At 36.4% G+C, this 27,096-nt stretch overlaps 1 protein-coding gene across 1 annotated transcript; it reads right to left on the reverse strand.

The window, feature by feature from the left end:
• Positions 1-32: 32 nt before the first annotated feature.
• Positions 33-25,839, reverse strand: LOC110786703 (uncharacterized). Its single transcript, XM_056834403.1, has 19 exons — positions 25,308-25,839; positions 11,713-12,973; positions 11,514-11,621; positions 11,245-11,414; positions 10,950-11,160; positions 10,618-10,855; positions 10,364-10,514; positions 9,833-10,144; positions 7,460-7,829; positions 6,204-6,734; positions 5,931-6,026; positions 3,645-3,697; positions 2,126-3,377; positions 1,927-2,034; positions 1,658-1,827; positions 1,366-1,576; positions 1,041-1,278; positions 791-941; positions 33-593 (listed from the first exon to the last, which is right to left on the reverse strand). Exons 2-19 carry the CDS (start codon positions 12,950-12,952, stop codon positions 273-275), a joined length of 5,931 nt encoding a protein of 1,976 aa, XP_056690381.1. The 5' UTR covers positions 12,953-12,973; positions 25,308-25,839; the 3' UTR covers positions 33-272.
• Between the last annotated feature and the right edge of the window lie 1,257 nt (positions 25,840-27,096).

The following is a 27,096-nucleotide window of genomic DNA, read 5'->3' on the forward strand; positions in this document are numbered from 1 at the left end:
TTTTATTTTGGTATTTTACACAGTATAAAATCATTCCAGACATACAATCAAGAACCAGGACAACTAAACCTTTTCTTTTGAGAGAATTTCAATCAAAGTTTTATAAGATTGGCACAAAATTACTCTGTGGTTGAGAAGAAGTAACTGTACAAAAAGTATTTGCTACACCAGTTCGAACTTCTTCTCAACGTGATATAATGAGGAATATTACAAGAAACTATTTCATTTACATGAAACTATATTGACTGATTCCTTTACAATAGTACAGAAGATTATCGGCCTGACATATGAGTAATTGAGACATAATTACTGGAAGGCGAAGCTGAACTCTGTTGGCCGCGTGACTGAGTCGACTCAGTGTCGGATGAAACCAACCTTCTGGTAAAGCCGGGTTGCTTAGGACTCGGAAGATCTACAATATCACTCACTATCATTGACAATAGTGTTGAAGTGTTGGGTCTATCTCCGGGAAATTCTTGTACACATAATAGTCCCACATGAATGCACCTCAAAATCTCTGGTGAAAAGACTGCATCAGTGATTAATGGATCAATTACAGACTTAAGGGCATCTTCATTCCATAGTTTCCACACCTGATAATCATGTACAACAGAACATCAGAAAAAATGGAAAGCTAGAAGTCTAACAATTTAGGTCCTGTTCTTTTTGGCTTAATTGCAGTTTCAGGACTTATTTGACAATTCAGTTCAGTTAAGTTCAGATCAAAAGAACAGGGCCTTAGTATCCTTGTATTTCTGAAGCATGTAATAGTTATGGTTTTGAGACTTACATATCCTAGAAGGGTCAGTGATTGCTCATCCAACCAAAAGCTGTTGTTCTTTTTACCAGTCATTATCTCCAGCAGCAACACACCAAAGCTGTACACGTCTGATTTTTCGGAGAAGTGGCCTTCCATTGCATATTCAGGAGACATATACCCACTACAGAATGGAAACACAAAACATTTTCAGTAAGAAAAACACCATCATCTTAAATTCCTGAAAATTTTAGAAAAATAGAATGGAATTTGGCGTGCTTACTATGTTCCAACTACCCTTCTAGTGTTATCTTGATCCTGTTTTTGACTGAAGATACGTGCCATCCCAAAGTCTGAAATTTTAGGGATAAGATCTTCATCCAACAAAATGTTGCTTGCTTTTAGATCTCTGTGAATAATCCTTAACCTAGAATCTCTATGAAGATAAACAAGACCTCTACTTATTCCTTCAATGATGGTGAATCGTCTCTCCCAGTTCAGAAGCTCTCGCTTGTCAGGGTCTGAATATTGTTTAACAAAGAAATGAGTATTTCACGAGATGTGCCAAACATGGAGCAAGACTCATGAAAGTGTAGCAAAGTACATACCAAACAGGAAGAAGTCCAAGCTCTTATTAGGCATGTACTCGTAAATCAGCATTTTTTCATTGTTTTCTACACAACCACCTAAAAGTTTCACAAGATTCCTGTGCTGAAGTTTAGAGATGACCAATATTTCATTCATGAACTCTTCTAAGCCTTGTCCTGAAGCAGCAGAAAGTCTTTTCACCGCGATTTGTACTCCATCTTCCAAAGTCCCCTGGAATCACATAATATACATATAACTTCTGTCAATAAGAACAAAATTAATTTTAACATTTGAAAACAATCATAATTTTACCTTGTACACAGGACCAAAACCACCTTGTCCAAGTTTGTTGCTATCTTGAAAGTCATTTGTGGCCATTGCAAGCCTTTTGAATTCAAACAATGGTAACTCTTCAAGTTGATTTTGGTACCCATTCCCATCATTCTTGAAATTATCTAGCTGTTCTTTCTTCTTCCTTCGAACTTTTTATTCCAATGCATATGTTCAATAGTACATGAAATCAGAACGAAGAAATCACATTTGTTTTTACTGAAAGATTATAAATACCTTGATTTAATTACCTTTTCTTTGAGACATTAATCTCCATAGACCATATATTGAAGCAGCAACTCCAATTGTGCCTATAATAGCTGTCACCATTACAATAACCATTTGCCTGTTACCGGTACCTGCAGACAGTAAGAAACACACATCTGTAACCTGAAAAAAAATCAGTAAATTATCAGGGAAAGAAACGGTAACAGGATGAGGCGAATTTACCTAGCTCTGAATGTGGAAGACGAAGAAAAAGATCCAACCCACCACTAGGAAACTCCTGAATATCAATCAAGTCTTTACTCCAGTACATACACCCAGCACCAGCATCATAAGCATAAGCTAAACAAGAACAGTTATTTAAGCATTGACTTCTGCAATCAACCTGGTTTAATCCCACTGACCACTCTGTAAGGTCTGGCACTTTGACATTCCTTAGCTGTACAAATCCATCTTCTTTACTACCTTGAATACCACATTGTAACATCACCCTTCGAACACACCCAGAAGACCAGTTTCCTCTCCTCCATTCCTCTGGATTTCTCGGTATAAACCCTTTTAAACATTTACAAACAGGTGAGTTTGAAGGGTTACAGGTTCCAAATGTTCCACAGTAACCATACATGTCACATTCTGTTACTGGTGCACCCCAAACATACTGCCATTTACTTCCATCCCACCATTTCTCACTTATTGTTCCATCATAGCTGAAAGAGTAGTGTGAATAGGCAAGAGTACTTGCACCAGCATACACTAAGTCAACCGTCCCATCTCTGTCATTTTGGCGAATATAGGTGTTAGCATAGTTTCTAGCTTCATCTGTATACACTAATCCTAGAAATATATTACCATTCCATGGACCACTACGCCAATGTGGGCGATCACCATCCCAGATAACTACTTGAGAATGAGTAAAAGAGTCTGTTCCTAATGAAAATCTCCCATATGATGTGTCAGAAGGTCCCTTCCATGACTGTAAAGCATTCTTTATGTTTGAATTTGTAATGGTTAGTATTGTGTTTGGCATGAGTGAATCTGTAGGGTGATCAATGCTTTGCCAAATCATTGTCTCGTTGTATGTTAACAGAACAAGATTTCCAGAATCCAGAAGTTGTGCTGATACAGAAGAGGTGGCATTATTAGACATATTTGATGACCAAAGAATGTCATTTCTGCCATTCAAGACTTGCAGATTTCCATCTGAAGATACTTTCATTAAACCAGAGGAATCTTTTAGGGGGTTGTTCCTGTTTGCTACCCAGAAAACATCTTTTGTAGGTACCTTATTAAACCAGATCCCAATATACCGGTTTGTGCTATTCGTGGGGCTGAAGAATCCCAGCTTGAATTCACCATTGTTTGAGATTATAGATTCATCATCTTCAAGGAATATTGATGCTGTGATGTTGTTTATGGCAATGCAAATTGTACTCAAGTAGCAGCACAGGAAAAATAGAAGATATGCAGAAGTCATAGACTAAAGCTTGATTTGATCCTGTAAAATTCAACTACCAAAATTTAGATAAATATCCAAAACCACAGCTATTAAATTAAAGATCAATCCAAAACAAATATACCTAATAACTACACAAACTTAAACTAGATATTATAATACTATCCAATCCGAGGTGTATGTCAACCAGTTTAGTTGATACACATCGTATAAAACACTCAGATTAATACTTGGTATGAAACTTTAGGCAGTTTACAATACAAGATGTTACCCATTACTAATACGAATCACTGCACTTTGTGACTCTCTAATCTCTATGCATGTGATACAGAAGTACAGAACACCTGTAGTATTACAATCAGAAGTTTGTAAAAGTAGTAAGAACTAAGTTGACTATATATGTACCAAAATTCAAACCAACATGATTTGAAATGAAGCATATATAGCTTTATCAAACCACGTACAAAAGTGACTTATGGTCCCAAACAACGATTACCTCAAAAAAGAAGTAAAGATTACTGTTAAAAACGCGATAAATGAGAGAGAATTAGAGCATACCAGTATAACACAGCGTAGTAGGTGTATGGTACTACGTTGTGATGGTGGAAAACGAACAGGAAACTCTGAATTTCCACAAGTACGTTTTAATTAGAAATGAATAAAGTGATTAGAAAACTACATTTCCTTGTTTTTATACGTACGCTCGTACGTGCAACCTGCTCGTTTGTATTATTGCAAGGAAGATTACAAGTTAATTCAATACGTACGGATGGGAGCTGTTACACTTACCCCATAGCAGGTACAGTCAACTGTCAACATACCCTGGGTACCAATTGAGGTTGGCATGAGTGATTAAGGGCCTCTTGCTCCTTAACCAAGGTCTCGGGTTCGAGTCTTGGGAATGAAAAAAATCTCAACTGGGGGAATGCTGCCCATCAACGTACCCATGCAAATTCATTAGTCCACTCGCTGAAGGCGATAGGAACTCCTCGTAGTAGAAACAAAAAAAACATACCCTGCAATGGGTACATTGCGATTTCTAACCCTTGGTTGAGCGGGACTTTCCTTCACCAATATTATTCCGCCCAAACTTTTAATAATTAAAAAATAATGCTGATTTCCTAATCTCCATTTCAAGTTTTCAACGGTAGCATTACAACGATATCAGCTTGCTTTCCAACGTAGGTATAAGGTAATTTCCTTTATCATCTTCTTTATGACTTTTTTATACTTGTTACTCATATAATCTATGGATAATTTGATCGATGAAAGCGGTTGTTTATTTTCTATTCAGATAATTTCCTTTAATTTTCATTACATAGTAAACGGCTGTTTAATCTGTGTTGTTAAAATTTATTTCGATTATATAAGAAAGCTTTACCTGGATACCATGGCGGAATGGCGCCATGGTGGATAAAACAATGTGTTTCATTCATTGATTTATCGTAAAACTGCATGTTGTATTTAAAATAATTAGTTGTTATAATGTATTACTATCTTATTTAAATAAAAACAATTATTATTGATATCGGATAATGAAATACTTACCCAACATTTTGTATGTTCACCTAAAAACCTTGTATGTAGTTCCATACTTAATTAAAATATGTTGTATTGTATATAATTTTTGGTATTGTTTTATTCATTTCCCCAAATTAATCATTAATGGTTTCAATCGAACTTAATGTTACTGCATCTGAAGTAGTAGAAGGGAGTGAATTAGATGTTATCAACTCCAATGTCCCCCTAATTGAAGGGATGTGTTTTGATTCCGAATTTGAATTTACCGAATTTTGTCATCGGTATGCTTTTAAGGAAGGGTTTGAGATGTAATGTTGAAAACCACGACTAACAATGACAATGCCAAGTACTATATTGCAAGCACTAGCAACCAACCAATGGCTACGGATGATGTCAACCACTACATTGCAGGCAGTAGCAACACACAACTATTGCATTTGATGATGCAGGCATCGATAAAGGTCGCAACATGCGACCTTTAAGCCGTGTCACAATGGTGACATGACATGCTTATGTGTCATGATTTAAATTGGAATCTAAAATATTTAACTTATATATCCTATTATACATGTTTAAAATTAACGTAGGAAAATCTTAATATTCTAATTTGTTTTTTTCTTTATATCAATTACCTTATTTACATATTTTCATAGTAAATTTTTTGCATTTGATAGTAAAAATATTATGATGACTCACAGCCTACGTGACGCCTAAATGTACCAATTAAACTCCGACACGTAAGATTGCGACAACTAAATATTGTCGCAACTAATTATTGTTATTAATAAATAATTATGATTATTGTAGTTATTATTTATTATTATGAGTATTGTTATAAATATTAACATTATATTAATTTTTAATTATTAATTATTAGTTATTAGTTATTAGTTATTAATTATTAATTATTAGTTACCAATCCGGGGAGAACGGTCTGTACCGGAACCGCCTTTCCAGGACTGTTAGCGTCCCAAAGATAAGCCCAAACGTCGTGAAGATGCGCAAGGGCGTGAGCCGAGAACTAGTGACTCTCTAGCTTCGATTGCCGAGGGTTACTCTTTATAAAATCGTGTGGTGGACAACGGACGAGAATCTCGTTGTCGTCCGTCTTATAGCCAAGCACCTCGGAATCAACAACAACTTCACCTTGCTCTGCATAAGAGGAAAATAAAAGATTAGATCCAAAAGCACTAAAAAGAGGGAGGCAAACACCCCAGCCGAAGCACGATCTCAGCGCAAAAAATCTCACCCCTGTCATAGATCCTACTGAGACCGGCAGCAGCGAGGATGACCTCCTGGGTGATGTAATGCAGGTTCTGAAGCCAATACTCAGGCTCCCTAGATGTTCTCGCTCGAACCATTCCAGCAGAACAACGTGGTCCGTGTTTTCTGGATCGACAGATCCAACCCTCGACATCGTCGGATCCACCCTCACGAACCATTTTGGAGGCGAGTAGTAGTAAGAGTGCTTCGGATCAACAGGCACCCGAACTAAGAGCAAGTGCGTTTTCCACTCATGAACCGAGGATACATAGGGGAACACGTTCAGATAATTTCTCTTGCCTTTCCGAGACCTTTTGTTAGTAATGGTCCACCAACCATGAGCATCGTTCGAATTCCTCACGAGCTCATGCATCTCCTGGAAGACCTCAATAGAAGGTGGATAACTGAGGTAGTCACACATCCAACGGTACCTGATAATGTGACGCATAGACTTCGACGTCAACTGAGCCAACGAGATGTTGTACTCATTCAGTAAACGAGCAATAAACGGATCCAGAGGGAACCGAAGCCCGTAGTCAAAGTGATGAAGATATACGGCAATAAAGCCAGGAGGAGGGCGAGTTCCCTCACATGCTTCTGCACCGGAAGCTCGCATCAATAACATAGGGCATACTGACAGTGGCGGAACCAGAAATTGAAGTTTGGGGGGGCCAAGGGTTCACATACGATCGAATATATTATCTTTGTCTCAAAAATAATACGAATGATAAATTTTATTGCACATAATATTTCAAAGGTTGAAGTAATATTCCTTTGATTTTCTTAAGTTTTATTCAAAGCAGTAGAATATAAATTAAGGATATTCACTGATAAGATAATAGAGATAGAAATTAACAGATTTATAAAATATTATAGAGTTCCACAATATAGAGAAACACACAAAATTGTTGTAAATATTTTAAACACATTGTACATTTAAGTACTCCGTATAACATATTTGTGAATTTTAGATAAGAGGTATTGAATTTATGAACTTTTACCCAATAAATTGAACTAAGATGTACGGTAATTTTCATAAACCCTGTAATACGGTTGTATAAATAAGGTAGTAGCACGTACTATTGTAACCCCTCAAAAATAAAAAAGTACAAGTGAAAGAAAAAAATAAAAAGGATTAAAAAAGGAAAAGAGTGTGCTGTGGGCTCGAACCCGGGCGCATCATAACATCAACACACATTCAAACCAATTGAGCTACTCATAACATGTAGTCTTCAAATGCGTATTTTATATTTATCTAAACCATAGGGGGGGCCATGGCCCCCGCCAGCCCCCCCTTGGTTCCGCCCCTGCATACTGAATACCATAAAGGTCCTCGGCCAAGCGATGATAGTGCCCTTTCCTCGCTTCCACCAACCAGTTCACATCAACTTCCGTACCATCAGGACCAGCAATATCGGTTTTATCATTGAAAAGAGGCGTAAGTCTCCCCAAAGGATCCGCCTCCTCCCAACGCCTCGGAAAGAGAGGACGAACGGGAAAGCGACCAGTAATTCCGACCCCTCGACTCGACTCAGCACGAGCTTCACCACCCGAGCGCTCCTTAGCTTTAACCTCGGGAGAAGCTTCCCTCGGCCTCTCCAAAGAGGCCCTATTTTCATCTACTTCACTAGAAGAAGATACTACACCAGAATTCTTTTTCCACCGTCCCCCAGCCATGGCGAAACTCCAAATCTAGAGTGCCGAAGAGAAAAGAACAAGGTAACGAGAAAAAGTAAGAGAAAACTGCAAACAAATTACCTTCCCCGAAGCGGAAGTCGCCGACAAATCAAACAGAGTAAGGTCCCGAAGTAGATTCCCGGTGAATTTGCAAAGATATTAAGGAAACTCGCAAGGAAACCACCGGAATTCTATGGAAGCTTTGAGAGATTTTAGCGAATAAAGTTTGAAACGGTGGATTAGGTCTGGTATTTATAGGCCATGATTCGAAAAACCGCCCAACTTCTACTTTATTCCAATCCACTCGATCAAAGACACATCCGAGGAGTTCTTCGACACCTGTCTCACAATACACGGATTCAAACGTTCCTTTTTTAAAAAAGAGATGGAGCTTTTGGACTTCTCATACTTGGAAACCCACCTATTTAATTCTAAATGGACCGGGTCTGGGGGGCATGTTGTTTGGGCTCCTAATTGGATACCAATTGGGTCAGCAGTCCAAAGCCCAATGGCTCTACCCAACAACATCAAAGCCAATAAACCCCTTATTTGGCTAGTCAACCACCAACAAGGCCCAAGGCCCAACGGTAATAAATGACCTATGGGGCATTTACTACACAAACACTATAAATAAGCCGCCAAAGCTCACACCTCAAGGTACGTCCAATTTATTGCCTTAAGACTACTCTCTAGTGAACTCACTCTAGATCCGAGCATCGTTCTTACTTACGCATCGGAGGGGCTTTCCTCGAAAACACCCCCGAGGCTAATAACTTGTCAATTGTGCAGGTAAATTCGGACACAACTCATTCAAGCAAGCAAGATCTTCCACATCAACGAAAAGGGGCTTCATACGAAACCCATTGTTTCAACACCGGAACATTTACAAATATGACATATTCTATCGCCCTTGTCTCACACTCCCACCACCACCATTGTCAGCAACCAAATGAAGAAATTCGAGTTATCCATTGACTTTATTATGGAATCAGTTCCATATATGGTCATTGTATTGACTTAATTTGACTCCGATTCGTTAATATCTTACTATAGATTACAATTTTACTCATGCTCTAAGTTCTCTTACCATCTTCCTCCTCAGTCCTCACCGGTAAGAGTTCATTAGATGAAAAAGAATAGCAATTAATGATCGGAATGGAAGTAGGTAATGTAATACCTCGTATTTTTATAATAATTATAAATATATTTTATTATATTTATAAAACATTTTATGATTTTTAGAATTTATTTCTCATTTAAATATTATTTAAATGTATTTTAATTAATTAGAATATTTATTATTTTAATTAATTATGAAACAAATTTAATTTTCGAGTCGGGAAATTTAATGGGTCGCAAATAATTTTAAAGGATTGAGTTTTTAAATAAAAGTCCAACTCGTTTTATTAAACGAGCCCAATCAAAAGAATTTAATTCTAAATTAAACTCTAAACTAGCCCAATCATTTAATTGCTAAGCCCAACATCAAATTCCTAAGCCTAGCCCACTAGGGATTTGAGAGCCTATAAATAGAACTCTCCTCATTAAATGACTCCCTTATTTTTCATTAAACCCTTCCTTCCTTTCTTGCCCCACACTCCTCTTTTCTCTCTCCCTTGTGCCCGGCTCACTGCACCCGCACAACACGAGCACGTTTCGTGCCTCGTGTGCTGTCGTGCCTTACCCATCGCTGCCCCACACTAGTCGCCCTCGCAGCCCGCACACCCCCTTCCCCTACTACGTGCTATTGCTTTTGCTGTGTGCGCCGCTCTCGCCCAGCCACACGCACACCCTCACTCTCTTGCTCGCCCTCTCGTCCCGCGCCAGCGCCCTGCTGCTGCTGCCTTATAAGATGGCACAAAATTACTCTGTGGTTGAGAAGAAGTAACTGTAAAAAAAGTATTTGCTACACCAGTTCGAGCTTCTTCTCAACGTGATACAACGAGGAATATTACAATAAACTACTTCATTTACAAGAAACTATATTGACTGAACCTTTACAATAGCACAGAGGATTATCTGCCTGACAAATGAGTAATTGAGACATAATTACTGGAAGCTGAACTCTGTTGCCCGCGTGACTGAGTCGACTCAGTGTCAGAAGAAACCAACCTTCTGGTGAATCCGGGTTGCTTAGGACTCGGAAGATCTACAATATCACTCACTATCATTGACAATAGTGTTGAAGTGTTGGGTCTATCTCCTGGAAATTCTTGCACACATAATAGTCCCACATGAATGCACCTCAAAATCTCTGGTGAAAAGTCTGGTTCAGTGATTAATGGATCAATTACAGACTTAAGGGCATCTTCATTCCATAGTTTCCACACCTGACAATCATTACAGAAAAACATAAGAAAAATGGAAAGCTAGAAGTCTAATTGCAGTTATTCTTTTTGGATTAATTGCAGTTGCAGTACTTATCTACTTATCTAACAGTACAGTTAAGTTCAGGAGCATTCAGTTCAGTTCAGCTCAGCTCAAAAGAACATGGCCTTAGTATCCTTGTATTTTCTGAAGCATGTAATAGTTATGTTTTCGAGACTTACATAACCTAGAAGGGTCAGTGATTGCTCATCCAACCAAAAGCTGTTATTCTTTTTACCAGTCATTATCTCCAGCAGCAACACCCCAAAGCTGTACACATCTGATTTTTCAGAGAAGTGACCTTCCATTGCATACTCAGGAGACATGTACCCACTGCAGAACGGAAACTCAAAACACTTTCAGTAAGAAAAGAAGCACCATCATCTTAAAATCCTGATAATTATAGAAAAATAGAATGGAATTTTGGCGCGCTTACTATGTTCCAACGACCCTTCTAGTGTTATCTTGATCCTGTTTTTGACTGAAGATACGTGCCATTCCAAAGTCTGAAATTTTAGGGATAAGATCTTCATCCAACAAAATGTTGCTTGCTTTTAGATCTCTGTGAATAATCCTTAACCTAGAATCTCTATGAAGATAAACAAGACCTCTACTTATTCCTTCAATGATGGTGAATCGTTTCTCCCAGTTCAGAAGCTCTCGCTTGTCAGGGTCTGAATATTATTAACAAAGAAATGAGTATTTCAAGAGATGTGCCAAACATGGAATAAGAGTACAAGACTCGTGAAAGTGTATCAAAGTACATACCAAACAGGAAGAAGTCCAGGCTCTTATTAGGCATGTACTCATAAATCAGCATTTTTTCATTGTTTTCTACACAACCACCTAAAAGTTTCACAAGATTCCTGTGCTGAAGTTTAGAGATAACCAATATTTCATTCATGAGCTCTTCTAAGCCTTGTCCTGAAGCAGCAGAAAGTCTTTTCACCGCGATTTGTACTCCATCTTCCAAAGTCCCCTGGAATCAGATATTAACAGAATATATAATATCTGTAACAAGAACAGAAGTAACTTTAACATTTGCAAACAACCATAATTTCACCTTATACACAGGACCAAAACCTCCTTGTCCAAGTTTGTTGCTATCTTGAAAGTCATTTGTGGCCATTGCAAGCCTTTTGAATTCAAACAATGGTAACTCTTCGAGTTGATTTTGGTACCCATTCCCATCATTCTTGAAATTCTCATGCTGTTCTTTCTTCTTCCTTCGAACTTTTTAATCCAACGCACATGTTCAATAGTACATGAAATCAGAATGAAGAAATCACATTTGTTTTTACTGAAAGATTATAAAGACCTTGATATAATTACCTTTTCTTTGAGACATTAATCTCCACAGGACATATATTGAAGCAGCAACACCAATTGTGCCTATGATAGCTGTCACCACTATAATAACTTTTTGCCTGTTACCAGTACCTGCAGACAGTAAAAAACACATCTGTAACCTGAAAAAAAATCAGTAAACATTATCAGGGAAAGAAACGGTAAAAGGATGGCGCGAATTTACCTAGCTCTGAATGTGGAAGACGAAGATAAAGCTCCAACCCACCACTAGGAAACTCCTGAATATCAATCAAGTCTTTACTCCAGTACATACACCCAGCACCAGCATCATAAGCATAAGCTAAACAAGAACAGTTATTTAAGCATTGACTTCTGCAATCAACCTGGTTTAATCCCACTGACCACTCTGTACGGTCTGGCACTTTGACATTCCTTAGCTGTAAAAATCCATCTTCTTTACTACCTTGAATAGCACATTGTAACATCACCCTTCGAACACACCCAGAAGACCAGTTTCCTCTCCTCCATTCCTCTGGATTTCTCGGTATAAACCCTTTCAGACATCTACACACAGGTGAGTTTGAAGGGTTACAGGTTCCAAATGATCCACAGTAACCATACATGTCACATTCTGTTACTGGTGCACCCCAAACATACTGCCATTTACTTCCATCCCACCATTTCTCACTTATTGTTCCATCATAGCTGAAAGAGTAGTGTGAATAGGCCAGAGTACTTGCACCAGTATATACAAAGTCAACAGTCACATCTCTGTCATTTTGGCGAATATAGGTGTTAGCATAGTTTCTAGCTTCATCTGTATACACTAATCCTAGAAATATATTACCATTCCATGGTCCACTACGCCAATGTGGGCGATCACCATCCCAGATTACTACTTGGGAATGAGTAAAAGAGTCTGTTCCTACTGAAAATCTACCATATGATGGGTCAGAAGGTCCCTTCCATGGCTGTAAAGCATTCTTCATGTTAGAATTTGTAATGGTTAATTTTGTGTTTGGCATGAGTGAATCTGTAGGGTGATCAATGCTTTGCCAAATCATTGTCCTGTTATATGTTAACAGAACAAGATTCCCAGAATCCAGAAGTTGTGCTGAAGAGGCATTATTAGACATATTTGATGACCAGAGGATGTTATTTCTGCCATTCAAGACTTGCAGATTTCCATCTGCTGATATTTTCATTACACCAGAGGAATCATTAAGGGGTTTATTCCTGTTTGCTACCCAGAAAACATCTTTTGTAGGTACCTTATTAAACCAGATTCCAATATACCGGTTTGTGCTATTCGTGGGACTGAAGAATCCCAGCTTGAATTCACCATTGTTTGAGATTATAGATTCATCATCTTCAAGGAAAATTGATGTTGTGATGTTGTTTATGGCAATGCAAATTGTACTCAAGTAGCAGCACAGGAAAAACAGCAGATGTACAGAAGTCATAGATTAAAGCTTGATTTGATCCTGTAAAATCCAACACCAAAATTTAGATAAATTCCAATATTTATGTTTTCCTATATAATATCCAATCTATTAAATTTAAGATCAATCCGATCCGACCTTGAACTAAAAACACAAATAAACCTAATAAATAATTACATAAGCTTAAACTAGATAATACTATTCAATCCGAGATGTGTGTCAACCAGCTTAGTTGATACACGGCCTAGTACAAAAAAAAGTCAAAATTAATACTTGGTACTGAAGGAAATAATGCCCTTGGTCCAAGTATGCATTCAATGTTAAGTCTAATAAATGCGGTTCAGTATTAATTAACAAGTTAATAATTCAGTGAGATCAAGTGAGCTGAATGCCTAGCTAGAGGCCGCTTCAGTTCAAGTGGAATTAATGATATTAATCCACAGCTTACTCTTGACTGAACCCGTAGGGTCACACAAATAGTACGTAAACGGATCAAGTATTTAATGGCATTAAATACTCCATCTATGGATATTCGGAATCGACGGATCTTGGTTTCAGTGGGAGCTGAGATCGTCAAAGGCAAGAAATGAATACTCCGGAAACGATGATATTGCCGGAAACGGAAATATGGATCGTATCGGAAATATAAATATTATCCAAGTCGTAGATGTTGCCGGAAACGGAAACATGGTACGTATCGGAAAATATTATCGGAAATGGAAATATTGCCGGAATCGGAAATATTGCCGGAAACGGAAATATTGTCAGAATCGGAAATATTATCGGAATCGGAAAATAGTTCCGGAAACGGAAATATTAAATATTTTTTCGAAACGGAAATTAATTCCGGAATCGGAAATATTAAATATTGTTCGTATCGGAAATGAATTCCGGAATCGAGAATTTAATCGGAAGCGTATCGTATGAATTAGCATCGGACGAGGCCTGCCAGACGAAGGCCCAACACGAAGCCGGGCCATCGCCCAGCAAGCCAAGCGCAACAACCACACGCCAAGCATACGACTAGGCCCAGCGCAAAAGCCAGGCCCAGCCGAAGCTTGGGCGCGCGCGCGGACCGCAAATTTTTGGCTATACCCGGGTACAGTCAAAGCTGGCTGTACCCCCATCCAAAACGATGTCGTTTTGTGTTGTTTAAAATGAACATTAATATACTGGTACAAAAATGAACATTTACTATTTCGGAAATGAACATTTATTTATTTATTTGGAATGAACATTTACTATTTTGGAAATGAACATTTACTATTTTGGAAATGAACATTTATTTATTTATTTAGAAATAAACTACAAAAATGAACATTTACTATTTCGAAAATGAACATTTATTTATTTATTTGGAATGAACATTCACTATTTTGAAAATGAACATTTATTTATTTATTTGGAAATAAACAATATAGGCGCTTGTAAAAACATAAAAGACCAATGAAGTGAACAATTTCATTATGAACATTAACCATATATTTAGTGTGAACAAACAAATAAACAAAAAAGAACAAATAATTCAACAAAAAAGAACAAACAATATAAAAAAGAAAATAAAATTCAAGAAAAAAGAACAACCAATACAACAATTATGAACAATTTTATGATGAATTTTAAAGCCAACATGAAAGAACAAACAATACAACATGAAAGAACAAACAATACAACATGAAAGAACAAACAATACAACAAGAAAGAACAAATACTGGTACAAAAATGAACATTTACTATTTCGGAAATGAACATTTACCATTTCGGAAATGAACATTTACTATTTCGGAAATGAACATTTATTTATTTATTTGGAATGAACATTTACTATTTTGAAAATGAACATTTATTTATTTATTTGGAAATAAACAATATAGGCGCTTGTAAAAACATAAAAAGACCAATGAAGTGAACAATTTCATTATGAACATTAACCATATATTTATTGTGAACAGACAAATAAACAAGAAAGAACAAATAATTCAACAAAAAAGAACAAACAATATAAAAAAGAACATAAAATTCCAGAAAAAAGAACAAACAATACAACAATTATGAACAATTTTATGATGAATTTTAAAGCCAACATGAAAGAACAAACAATACAACAATAAGTTTGATGAATGAATTTAAAAAACAACAAGAAAGAACAAACAGTACAACAAGAAAGAGCAAACAATACAAAAAGAAAGAATAAAAGATTAATGAAGAGTTTAATTATGAACATTAACCATATGATTATTATAAGCAAACAAATAAACAAGAAAGAACAAACAATATAAAAAAGAACATAAAATTCCAGAAGAAAGAACAAAAAATACAACAATTATAAAAATTTGATGATGAATTTTAAAAACAACATGAAAGAACAAACAGTACAACAAGAAAGAACAAACAGTACAATAAGAATGAACAAACAGTACAATAAAAAAGAACAAACAGTCGACAAGAATGAACAAACAATATGAGCGTGTCGTTTTTGGGGGGTACAGCCAGAGCTGGCTGTACCCGGGTACAGCAATTAGCGACGCGCGGACAAGGCTGCGACAGTGGGCATTGCGCTGTGCGCTCGGCGTGGGCCGCAAGGCCTGCGTGCGGGCGTGCGGTGCTTGTGCGCCACTCGTGTGTGTTACTCGGAATCCTAAGGCTACCGGGATTCGTAATATGATTAAATCTAATCCTAATAGATAAAGTTTGTTTAATTAGAGTCATAGTAGGATTATAATTAAATAGATTTGTATTCTAATAGGATTATAATTCCTTTCCATAAACTCTATAAATAAGTGCCTAGGGTCACATATTTACATCGAGCATTCAAGTATTCAAAGTGAGTTTTTGAGAGAAAAATTCAATTACACAATTGCCTATAAAGTGCCGAAAATAATAGTACCTTAAGGGCGATTCTAGTTGGTCAATCTTAAGGCGGATCCGGACGTGCTGTGGACTATCTACGGAGGGACGACACTTGGAGTCCTAAAGACTTGTTCTTGTTCGGTTCGGGCGCAGCTAGGGAAGGCACGCAACAAAGAGTATGCATCTAAACTATGCTAAATGATTATGTGTAAATAATATGTTTTCCTGGCTTTATGGTTTTTCCGCATGATTTATGAATTGTCATATGTATCATAACCTAACAGTGGTATCACGAGCCTCTTATTATTTTCATAATCTAAATTGCATGAACATGGTTAAATACTACAAATTTGCAAGAATTAAAAGGGGTGATTAATTTTCGTAATTGTTAATTAATTGCAAATTGCGTTTATTTAATTATATGTACGCAGTTTTTCGGCAGTTTCTTCGTTACTCATCCAAATCGAGTGATTTTTGTGTCAATTCCGCATGTAAAAGGCATTCTAAAATTTTGACAAAAATAGTTATTTTTCGGCCGAACCCAGAATTCTCAAATTCGAAGCCTAACTATGACTTTTCGGAGGTTTTAGTTTTTCGAATGCAAAATTTCGAAAATTTAAGATGTTAAATTAAATATTTGCGATTCTTGTTGATAAATCTTGAATTTTTGATTGACCTACTGTATATGTTTAACAAGTTTGAATGCCTAGCGTTGCTAATTATGCAATCTAATTTGTAATTATGATTAATTTGTTGAAAATTAGAATAATTTAGAATTAATTTGATTTTCATAATTAATTATAATTTAATTAGATACCTATGATTAAAAACCACCATAAAAATTGTAAATTTATGTTAAATTTTAAATTTTTATGACCTAGTCTTGAATCCATGTTAATCGGAAATCAATTAAATAATAAATTTTCGATTTTTCGCCCTAAAATTATGAAATTAATATTATTTATTAATTTGTCATTAATTTTGAATATAAATTTTAAATTTTATGCGATTCGCTCATATAACTTGCACGCACAAAGCAATGGACGCTACGTGTTACCCTTAAGGGGTGTTGTATAGTGCGGGCATGTGACGACGAGCAAGGGAGCTCGTCGCCCATGCGGTACGAATGCAATGAGCAAGGCCATGGTGCACGAGCACAAGGCAACAGCCCTGCCTTGTGTCGTGGGCTGTGTGCAATGGGCGAATGGGCGAGGGCGAGAGCAAGGCCGAGCAGTCGCGTGTGGGCAGCAAGCGAGCTGCGCCACAGCGCGCACTGCCTCGCGTAAGCGTGCGGAGCCTCGCGCGCAGCGAGCGCAAGCTCGCGTGCCACGAGTGCTACGCCCAGCGTCGATGCCTCGCGCGCAGCGAGCGATGGCTCGCATGGATCGAGCGCTGGCGAGCGCGCGCAGCGAGCGATGGCTCGCATGGATCGAGCGCTGGCGAGCGAGCGCAGCGAGCGATGGCTCGCGTGCATCGAGCGCTGGCGCGCGCAGCGAGCACCAGCTCGCGTGATGCCTTGCGAAGGTGAGCAGCAGCGATGCGACGCAGCGCATGGGCTGCGCGCACATGGCCAGCGATGGCTGTGTGCGTATGGCCCATGGGCGTGCGTTGCGTGGGATTGTTGCGATGCGATTAGATCGTTTTGAAATTATAATTTGAAATTTTCAGTTTACGTAATTTTAATTAATTTTAAAATTAATAATTTAAATTATTTTCTTGGATTTTAATTTTAAATATTGTAATTATAATAAATTTTATTTATTCTAATTATTTTACTAAAATTAAAATCATGAATTAATTTAAATACGACTGAAATTAAATTAAACCTTTTGGATTCAATTATAAATTTATATGAGCTTTAAATTTTAATTAAATTTGTATGTTTCCGGTTAGACTAGAAATACATTTTTATGTTTAAAATTAGTAAAGCATATGAATTTATTGGTTTAAGTGGGAGCCCCTTTTAGTCATAAACTCTTGATTAGGTCTACAAATCCTTAAGGTTAAAACAACTTGATTAGAATTAATAAGGACTGAATAATTGGTAGATTATTGGTGCCCTTGATTAATTGCTGCAAATGTTTACGTGATGCATATTATGTTTGACTAACCAGCTATGTGGACCATTCATGATAATGAATGGGTGAATGGTATATATTGTATATGTACTATTTTGCAGGTTATGAAGTGACTAGTATGGCCCAAATAGGATAGAAAATATGGTCTGCGTACCATTAATTTGAATGTAATTGGTCTAAAGTACCAAAGTTGTTTTTCAATTCAAATATGGTCTGCGTACCATCAAATAGTTGTAATTAGTTTTTAATTATAGCTTATCCTATTTGAAGAAAATGGTGCCTCCCACGGAGATTTTCAAGATGAAGTCGGGCCATACTAGATCACATTTATGTTATGCATGTTTTAAGTTATTTATTACTTTTAAATATGTCTTAAAATGCATGAGATCAAAAGCTTGATTATGTTGCATGATTAAGGATTTTAGTTCACTTAAAATCTAACCAACATAGTAAGAGCCTTAAGTTCCAAACTTAAAAATTGAGTTAAAAGGTGCCATGCCAAAATATACACTTGCTTGGATATCCTTTACATCAATCTAGTAATAGTTTTCGCTCAGCGAGGTGTTACTTATTGGTCCTAAAGGGGCAAGGTACACAAATAATTGTGAGTACATGTTAGTTTTGGTGAAACTCAACGATATAAGTAAGGAGTCCTTTTATGTCGTGGCAAAATCGATAGGTTTACCTAATAAGTTCTTAGACGTACCTATCAACCAAGAATAGTTTCTAGACTATTAGCAAAAGGCTTTTGCTTACCTAAGATGTTTTAGGACTAAGTCGACAAACTGTGCTTAGTTCTTCAATGATTTTAGGATCTTGGAATCATTTTATTCACACCTGCCGGAACACATAATTCGAATAAAATGCTAATGACTTGTTTAAATTGCATGATTGCTTTCATTTTCAAGTTATTACTCATGATAAATGTTTAGACTTTGCATGCTTCAATGTATGTTTTAATTATTGTTTATAATTAAATATCTTGCACTGCAGTAAATCCTTTTAGAAAGGTAACAGTAAATTTCCTCGATTGGTAGTGAATCCAAGAACGATTCACGGAAATGAGAGAAAGTGAGCAATTTAAAATGTACGTTTCTTATATCGACTTTTATGGTTGTCTTCGAATATCAAAGTCGAATGGCAAACCGATTGGTGCTTGTGAATTCAAAATACAATGTAGTTTTGAGATCATAAAGCATTGAGTTTAAACGCTCAGCTTTACCAATGGTTAACAACCTAATATCTTTGTCCATTTAATTCTCGAATGAGTCTAGTCCCTAGACATTCGAATAGATCGATACTTAGAGAACTTTAGAAGCTTCTGGTAAGATCATCTAGTTGAAACAAAATATTCAACATAAATTAAAATGGTAAAGAACCTTGTTGGTGACATTGGACATGTCTAACAAAGTATAAAAGTCAACACTAAAGAATTCAATTCTTAAGACTATAAGAAAGGGTACAAGAAATAGGAAAACGAGAAACAAATGAAAGGAATTTACGATTCCATTTCTACCTATAAGTTTATGTTTAAAGAGAGGTGACCTAGAAATCAAACTTCCTTGGTATCATATACCGCTTGAGGTTCTTACTTCGGTAATAACTCAAACAATGAAAGCTAGGATACACTAATGACCTACAAGTGGGAAATGAAGCATGGCAATGCTACATTAGTTGTAGGGTCATCTAGTTTGTTTTAAGTCCGTTCAAAGGCTGGAACTTAATGGCTATTTTGTTCCATAATCAACATACCTAAATGTCTGTTTTCAAACACAGAAAGACTCACATTCAAGAAAAACAAAAACAATGTTTGTTTTTTTATTTGAATGAAATGGTCAATTACAGGTTGAGTCAATATGCTTGATTAAAACAAACAACTCTTTAACAATAAAAATTTTACTAGGTTCAAATCAACCCCTTGATTTGAGTTCCACTAATCTTTGGCATTGTTGCTTAGACCATATCAACAAGTTAACATTCAAAATCTCTATTTTGATGGACTTTTGAAAGTTGATTGATTTCTAGATCATTCAAGACAAGCTAGTCTTACTTGTTGAAAGTAACAAAAGATATGAACTATTGTTAGAACGCCTAGACAATAGAGTTCAAAGCTAAAGAAAGATTTTATGACTTTATTATTTCACATTTGAGTGAATATAGGTTTATTTACTCAAAAGTGATATAAGTTGAATCTGTTTGGCTAGTTCAAAGATTCAGAAGTATAAAATCCACTTGGCAAGAAATCATAAAGATCTAGGTTAGATCATGTTGATGATTACTTGAGACCAAATATGATCATCAATGATTGTGTGTTGTAATTTCACAATCTAGGTCCATAAGATATGGCATATCTTAGTTGAAATAATCGAAGTCAATTAGTACTTGATTCGATCAATGATGAATCATAAAGACTTTTCCTATAATTTCTAAAACAAAATGCTCAACTACCACCAAACTAAACCAAATTCGTCAAAGCTATTGAAAAGTAATTTCAGGATATCTTTTCAATTATATCTAAAGAGTTGCTAAACTCAGTGGGAGCTTAGTGTTTGTTATTCAACAAACTAAGGCCCAAGTCTAGATATATGTTTCATTGTGATTTATTCAAATGAGACACAAGGGTATTGTTTCTACCACGAATTTTTGAGAACATAATGTTTGTTTGCTCGAAATAATGTCCTTTTGGAGATTCGTTTCCAAAATGACAAGTGGGAGAAAATAGACCTCAAAAGTCTTCGAGGCGAACAACAAACATAAACGGACATTCCGGAGGCTTTTCGAAGTGCTTCAGAAAAACCGAACTTATTCTTTAAGGACTTTAGAAGTGGCTTTAAAGAATAGACATCTCTTAGAAGACTTTACAAGTGCTTCAAAGAGAATAGAATATTCAAAGGACTCTCAAAGTGCCTGTTGATATTCTATTGTTTGATGTTCTATACCCAAGTAGGCATAGAGTTCAAGTCACTGGAACTATGAGATTCTTCTATTAGATAGTAAAGAAACATAGAGTTCTGGTCAATGAAACTATGAAATTCTTCTATTAGATAGTGAAGAAACCTACAACTTGCAGTCAAACTATTATCATGTAGATTAATGAGTTTGTGACTTGTAAGAAAGCTATGACGAAACCCAGATTCCCTAAAATGGTTAGAGGCCATATATAGACTCAAATGTTTTAAATGGTTAGAGACCATAAAACATACTCAATGTTTTGATGACAAAATTGAAATTTTGTTGATTTGCAAGAATAGTTTCACACCTATTGGTTGCAAAGTTTGTTTTAAGGATAAAAACCATCAAACATGGAATTGTGTTCACACACAAAGCTAGATCAGTTGCTAAAGGTTACAAGCAAATTGATGGCATGGATTGTGTTGAAACCTCATGCATAATCGTAATGCTCAAGTCTATAATTCAAGCAATGATTGCATATTGGTAAATATGGCAATTGGATGACAAAGCGTATTCCTCAATCAAATGTTGGAGTAAACTATGTACATAACATGTCATAGGATTTGTGGATCCAAGTAATGCTTAAAAGGAAAGCTAGCTTATGAAATCTAAGTACAGATTTAAGCAAGCAATTGGGAATTAGAAATGTATTTTAGTGAAGCTAAAAAGTATTTTAGTTTCATAAAATGTACATGATTCTTATAGATATATAAGAAGTTTAGTGGGAGTACATAAAACTTAATTGGTCCTATGTGTATCACACACATATCTCTCTATTGTGAAATAACATTCAAATGCTAATGACTTAGGTTTGAAATTATTCATCAATGATGGACCAAGGCGAAACTTAGTACATACTGGGTATTAAGATCTATTTACAAAGATCTTATGATATTGTTTAGTAATGGCATTTACTAAATCAAACACGAAATACTCCATTGGAGATATTCGACCCATGTGAATAAATCTAAGTAAAAGAATGTTTGAACTATGTATAAGCATTTACTAAGTTAAAACATCAAAGGATGTAAGTGAGATTCTTAACCTATATTATATGTCAAAGAATTTAGCTGGATTCAGTATCTACTGAAATTGAATGAGCTAAAGTTACATGAATACAATTCAATTGAGAATTATTCTGCAAAAGAATTTATCATGTATGATATAATATGAGGATCGCCAAAAACGTATCGTATGACTTTATGCATGACGAACATATACCAGTCTCTATTGATCTAAGTGAAGATCAACTAGATTGAGATCAAGAATACTTATGGTACTTGAAAAGGTACATAGGAATAGTTGTTGATTCAAGGAAATAAAGATATGCTAAATATTGATGCTACACGCATAAACACTGGCAAAGGATCAAGAAAGACCCTTTGGAGTTAACCATTGACAAGGACGAGCTAAAGAGCATCGTGTTTCGAAATGGCAACATGGATTGGAGACCATGAGTTGTTGCGTGGGAAATTAAAATATTAATTTCTATGTTCTAAGATACAGCTGGAAAGTATTCCACATATCTGTGAACTGCTTGGATAAGTAATTCCAAACAAAGCATCACTAGCAACCTATAAAGTTGAAGTAAAAGTACTTATTGCCTAAGAAGCAATAAAATAGAGTTGTTTATATGAGTTCTTCATTGAACTTGGGAAGATCACATGTCTGTTGACTTAATGGTTCTTCATTGCAAAATGCGTAGAACCACTAATGTAGCAAGAAAGACTAGATCACAAAATAAACATACTCAAAAGTTCTTATCATCATATCTCGAAGAACATTCGATGAAAAGGATATTAAGATTGGCAAAGCATGATAACTAAACCTATGCAACAAGTGAGAAACAACACTCACGTTGTAGCACTGGAAATCAAGCATAGCTTTGAATTCCATGAACTGTTTTAAAGATGGGTTTGAGGCCCATGGTTGTAAAACAATGGGGTTGAACATTTATCATATATGAAATGTATTTTCATATTCCATTTAATCTTGGTTTAGTATTAAATAATGAGTCCCTTCAATTTGACGATATATTCAAGATAGACTGTCAGGACCAGTCCTGTGACTAAGAAATGTCTATCAAGTGAACTTGAATGTCAAAGGTTGAAAATGGTCCCTAGTCGGAGTTTTCTATAAAATTGGACGCATAGAAAACGTTAGACGATTAGAATGCAAGATGACTAGTAGTTCTGTTTCTTGAACTATGTGGACATGGCAATGTCATAATCATTTGCATAGATACTTACTTTGGGAAGACTAGTATCGGACAAGACCTATGAAACTTTACTGTAAGAGATGAAAATCTGTCATAAGTAAATTTCATTAAAATTATTAGACACTAAATCCTCAATACCTGAGTGATTTGAGATTACTTGTTTGAGAAATGGTTGCTTTGACGTTGACCAACCGTCGCACCGTAAAAGGAGGCTATAAAGGCAACGCTCAGGTAATCACCTATCAAACAAAGTCTAATCTCAAGATCGCAAGATTGGGATTGTCCTCCCATAATTCGGGATGAGATGCTTAAAAGTTGTACAAGGCCACTCGGAGAGCTAGAAACTGTGAAATGCATGGCCGTGCTCGGATGAATCATAGGCTATGATTATCTGTTTATTTGATCAGTTGAACTCTGAAACCGAGAAACACCTCTGGACATAATAAGGATGACAACTCTTACCTTATGTTCAAGAGCAAGCATCGAGCGACAAAGGAATTAGGAAATGCACACTTGTCCCTAAGGACAAGTGGGAGACTGAAGGAAATAATGCCCTTGGTCCAAGTATGCATTCAATGTTAAGTCTAATAAATGCGGTTCAGTATTAATTAACAAGTTAATAATTCAGTGAGATCAAGTGAGCTGAATGCCTAGCTAGAGGCCGCTTCAGTTCAAGTGGAATTAATGATATTAATCCACAGCTTACTCTTGACTGAACCCGTAGGGTCACACAAATAGTACGTAAACGGATCAAGTATTTAATGGCATTAAATACTCCATCTATGGATATTCGGAATCGACGGATCTTGGTTTCAGTGGGAGCTGAGATCGTCACAGGCAAGAAATGAATACTCCGGAAACGATGATATTGCCGGAAACGGAAATATGGATCGTATCGGAAATATAAATATTATCCAAGTCGTAGATGTTGCCGGAAACGGAAACATGGTACGTATCGGAAAATATTGTCAGAATCGGAAATATTATCGGAATCGGAAAATAGTTCCGGAAACGGAAATATTAAATATTTGTTCGAAACGGAAATTAATTCCGAAATCGGAAATATTAAATATTGTTCGTATCGGAAATGAATTCCGGAATCGAGAATTTAATCGGAAGCGTATCGTACGAATTAGCATCGGACGAGGCCTGCCAGACGAAGGCCCAGCACGAAGCCGGGCCATCGCCCAGCAAGCCAAGCGCAACAACCACACGCCAAGCATACGACCAGGCCCAGCGCAAAAGCCAGGCCCAGCCGAAGCTTGGGCGCGCGCGCGGACAAGGCTGCGACAGTGGGCATTGCGCTGTGCGCTCGGCGTGGGCCGCAAGGCCGGCGTGCGGGCGTGCGGTGCTTGTGCGCCACTCGTGTGTGTTACTCGGAATCCTAAGGCTACCGGGATTCGTAATATGATTAAATCTAATCCTAATAGATAAAGTTTGTTTAATTAGAGTCCTAGTAGGATTATAATTAAATAGATTTGTATTCTAATAGGATTATAATTCCTTTCCATAAACTCTATAAATAAGTGCCTAGGGTCACATATTTACATCGAGCATTCAAGTATTCAAAGTGAGTTTTTGAGAGCAAAATTCAATTACACAATTGCCTATAAAGTGCCGAAAATAATAGTACCTTAAGGGCGATTCTAGTTGGTCAATCTTAAGGCGGATCCGGACGTGCTGTGGACTATCTACGGAGGGACGACACTTGGAGTCCTAAAGACTTGTTCTTGTTCGGTTCGGGCGCAGCTAGGGAAGGCACGCAACAAAGAGTATGCATCTAAACTATGCTAAATGATTATGTGTAAATAATATGTTTTCCTGGCTTTATGGTTTTTCCGCATGATTTATGAATTGTCATATGTATCATAACCTAACAGGTACTCGTATGAAACTTTACACAGTTTACAATACAAGATGATACCCATTACTAATACGAATCACGTCTACATCACTGCACTTTGTGACTCTTTATGCATGTGATGCAGAAGTACAGAACAGCTGTTGTTAAAGAAGAAGTATCTGTTGGTTAACTTGTAGTAAGTTTATATTCTTAATATTACTACAATCAGAAGTTTAAATTAGTAAGAACTAAATAGATGAACCAAAATTCAAACCACGTACAAAACTGACTTACTCCACCCGATTAAATTGACTTGATGTGACAAAAAGTGCTCCCGAGTGCATAAAATAACTAAGATTACCTCAAAAGAAGTAAAGATTATTGTTAAAAACGCGATAAACAAGAGAGCCGAGGAGAGATCGAATTAGAGCATACCAATGTAACACAGCGTAGTAGGCGGGTGGTTGTTGTGATGATTGCTTGTGGAAAACGAACTGGAAATTAAATTATGAGCAGAGCATTTGACGCATAAAGCAGGAAACTCACAATTTCCACAACTTTTAATTTCCTTATTTTTATACGTACGTTCGTGCAACTTGTTCGGTTGTTAATGTGTTATCATGGTGTATTCTATGGGACTGGAAAAAATAGCCAAGTTGCGTACCTCTAAAAGCAAAAGTACACCCTTTCTCGGAAGATTCATCAAAGTGACACTCTAATCGCTCCAACTTGGGCGAATTCAGTGTGACATCCACAAAATTACTTCTCTTTATGACTCGGACTCCTATACTTAATCTAAGTCGTGATATTTTGGGGGAAATATTCGTAGTTATTACTCCGTATAAATTTTTAAAATGTAACAACTTTTTCGAGATATGGAAAAGTAGTATCCTAATCTATTTGAAGGAAGGGATGGAACTATGGAATAGAATAATTAATAAAGATGTTGACTTGTCTAAATATATAAGAGGAAAACAAGGTTACTAAAACAATTAAACAAATAAGACAAACTAACGTAACATGGCAAGATGCACAAATGCACAATACGTCAATACTGGATTTGGATTTTATTGATGACCGCGGTTTGTCCAACTAACATCACATTTTAATATTAATCTCACTTATCCTAATCTATTTATCTATAATATAATATTATTACAGCAGCGGCTGTGTAATGGCTAATGCAATGTGTACTGACAAAATTAAAATGATAATCTATTAAATTATCGTATTTGTCAACATGACTTTGGATTCTGACGTAATGGGTGTGAACTGTGAAACCAGCAAAACGACTAGATATTATAAAACAAAATTGAGTGTTATATTGTCAAAAACAACTTTTTAAGCTAAACTGTCATATATTCATATTCACGGTCACAAGTAACACTTAAATATTGTACCGAGTAGGAGAGACATAAACAGTGTAGCTCATCATCTCGCTCAATTAGTGTAGTTTGGATTAGAGCTGAGTGTATTAAAACTCTGAGACAGTCACCTTTTAATTAAGGTTTCATCCAATTTCCTCGGGAAAGCTCTTTCGATCTTTTCAATAATACATTTACTACAAAATATTGTTAGAGAGAAAAGACATTTTGTTTGATTTTGGTTCAAATGTTCGAGTTTGGTGATATTTGGGTATAAAGATAATTGTAATATAAAAAGTCGATCATGGTTATGTTTCAGAATAGGTCGAGTCAATAATGTCAGTGACGGTTCCTCATTTTGGCCTGGGTGGGCTCGATTCTTCGGGTGAAAATTTCTGCAGTGTTTTATAGTTTCGTCCCTTCCCCCCTAAAATTTGAATATAAAAATGTATAAATTTCATACTATTACATAATTATTCTATCGACCCTCTTCATAAAATAGTTCAAAATCCGCCACCACTACATAAAGTTATACAAGTTTGGACATGTTTAGGTTGACTAGATACAATTAATTAAGTTAGGAATGGAGTGAGGGTAAGGTTATAGATTCCATCTCATTGTCAATAAAGTTGTTAATTGTACTATGCCTTGCATGGCTGTATGAACTACATAAAGACATAGTGTTATCCAACTGTCTCATGAGTCATGAGTCATGAGTGCCCTTCGTGGCAAGATACTTGGGACCTGGAATTATCCTCTTAATATAACACTTGAAATAATTAACAATAACAATCAAACACATCCTAACTACTTGTACATTCCCTCAAAAAAAAAAAAAAAAAAACTACTTGTACATTATT

Source organism: Spinacia oleracea, chromosome 1 (assembly GCF_020520425.1).
Source record: "Spinacia oleracea cultivar Varoflay chromosome 1, BTI_SOV_V1, whole genome shotgun sequence".
Classification (NCBI taxonomy): domain Eukaryota; kingdom Viridiplantae; phylum Streptophyta; class Magnoliopsida; order Caryophyllales; family Amaranthaceae; genus Spinacia; species Spinacia oleracea.

Bases quoted from the DNA above. Each gene is read 5' to 3' on its own strand.
- LOC110786703 (XM_056834403.1), bottom strand. From the start codon at position 12,952: ATGACTTCTGTACATCTGCTGTTTTTCCTGTGCTGCTACTTGAGTACA. The intron at 10,856-10,949 runs GTATGTACTTTG...AATAATATTCAG, and splicing joins CCTGGACTTCTTCCTGTTTG to ACCCTGACAAGCGAGAGCTT. The intron at 1,577-1,657 runs GTAAAATTATGA...ATGTGATTCCAG, and splicing joins GTTTTGGTCCTGTGTACAAG to GGGACTTTGGAAGATGGAGT.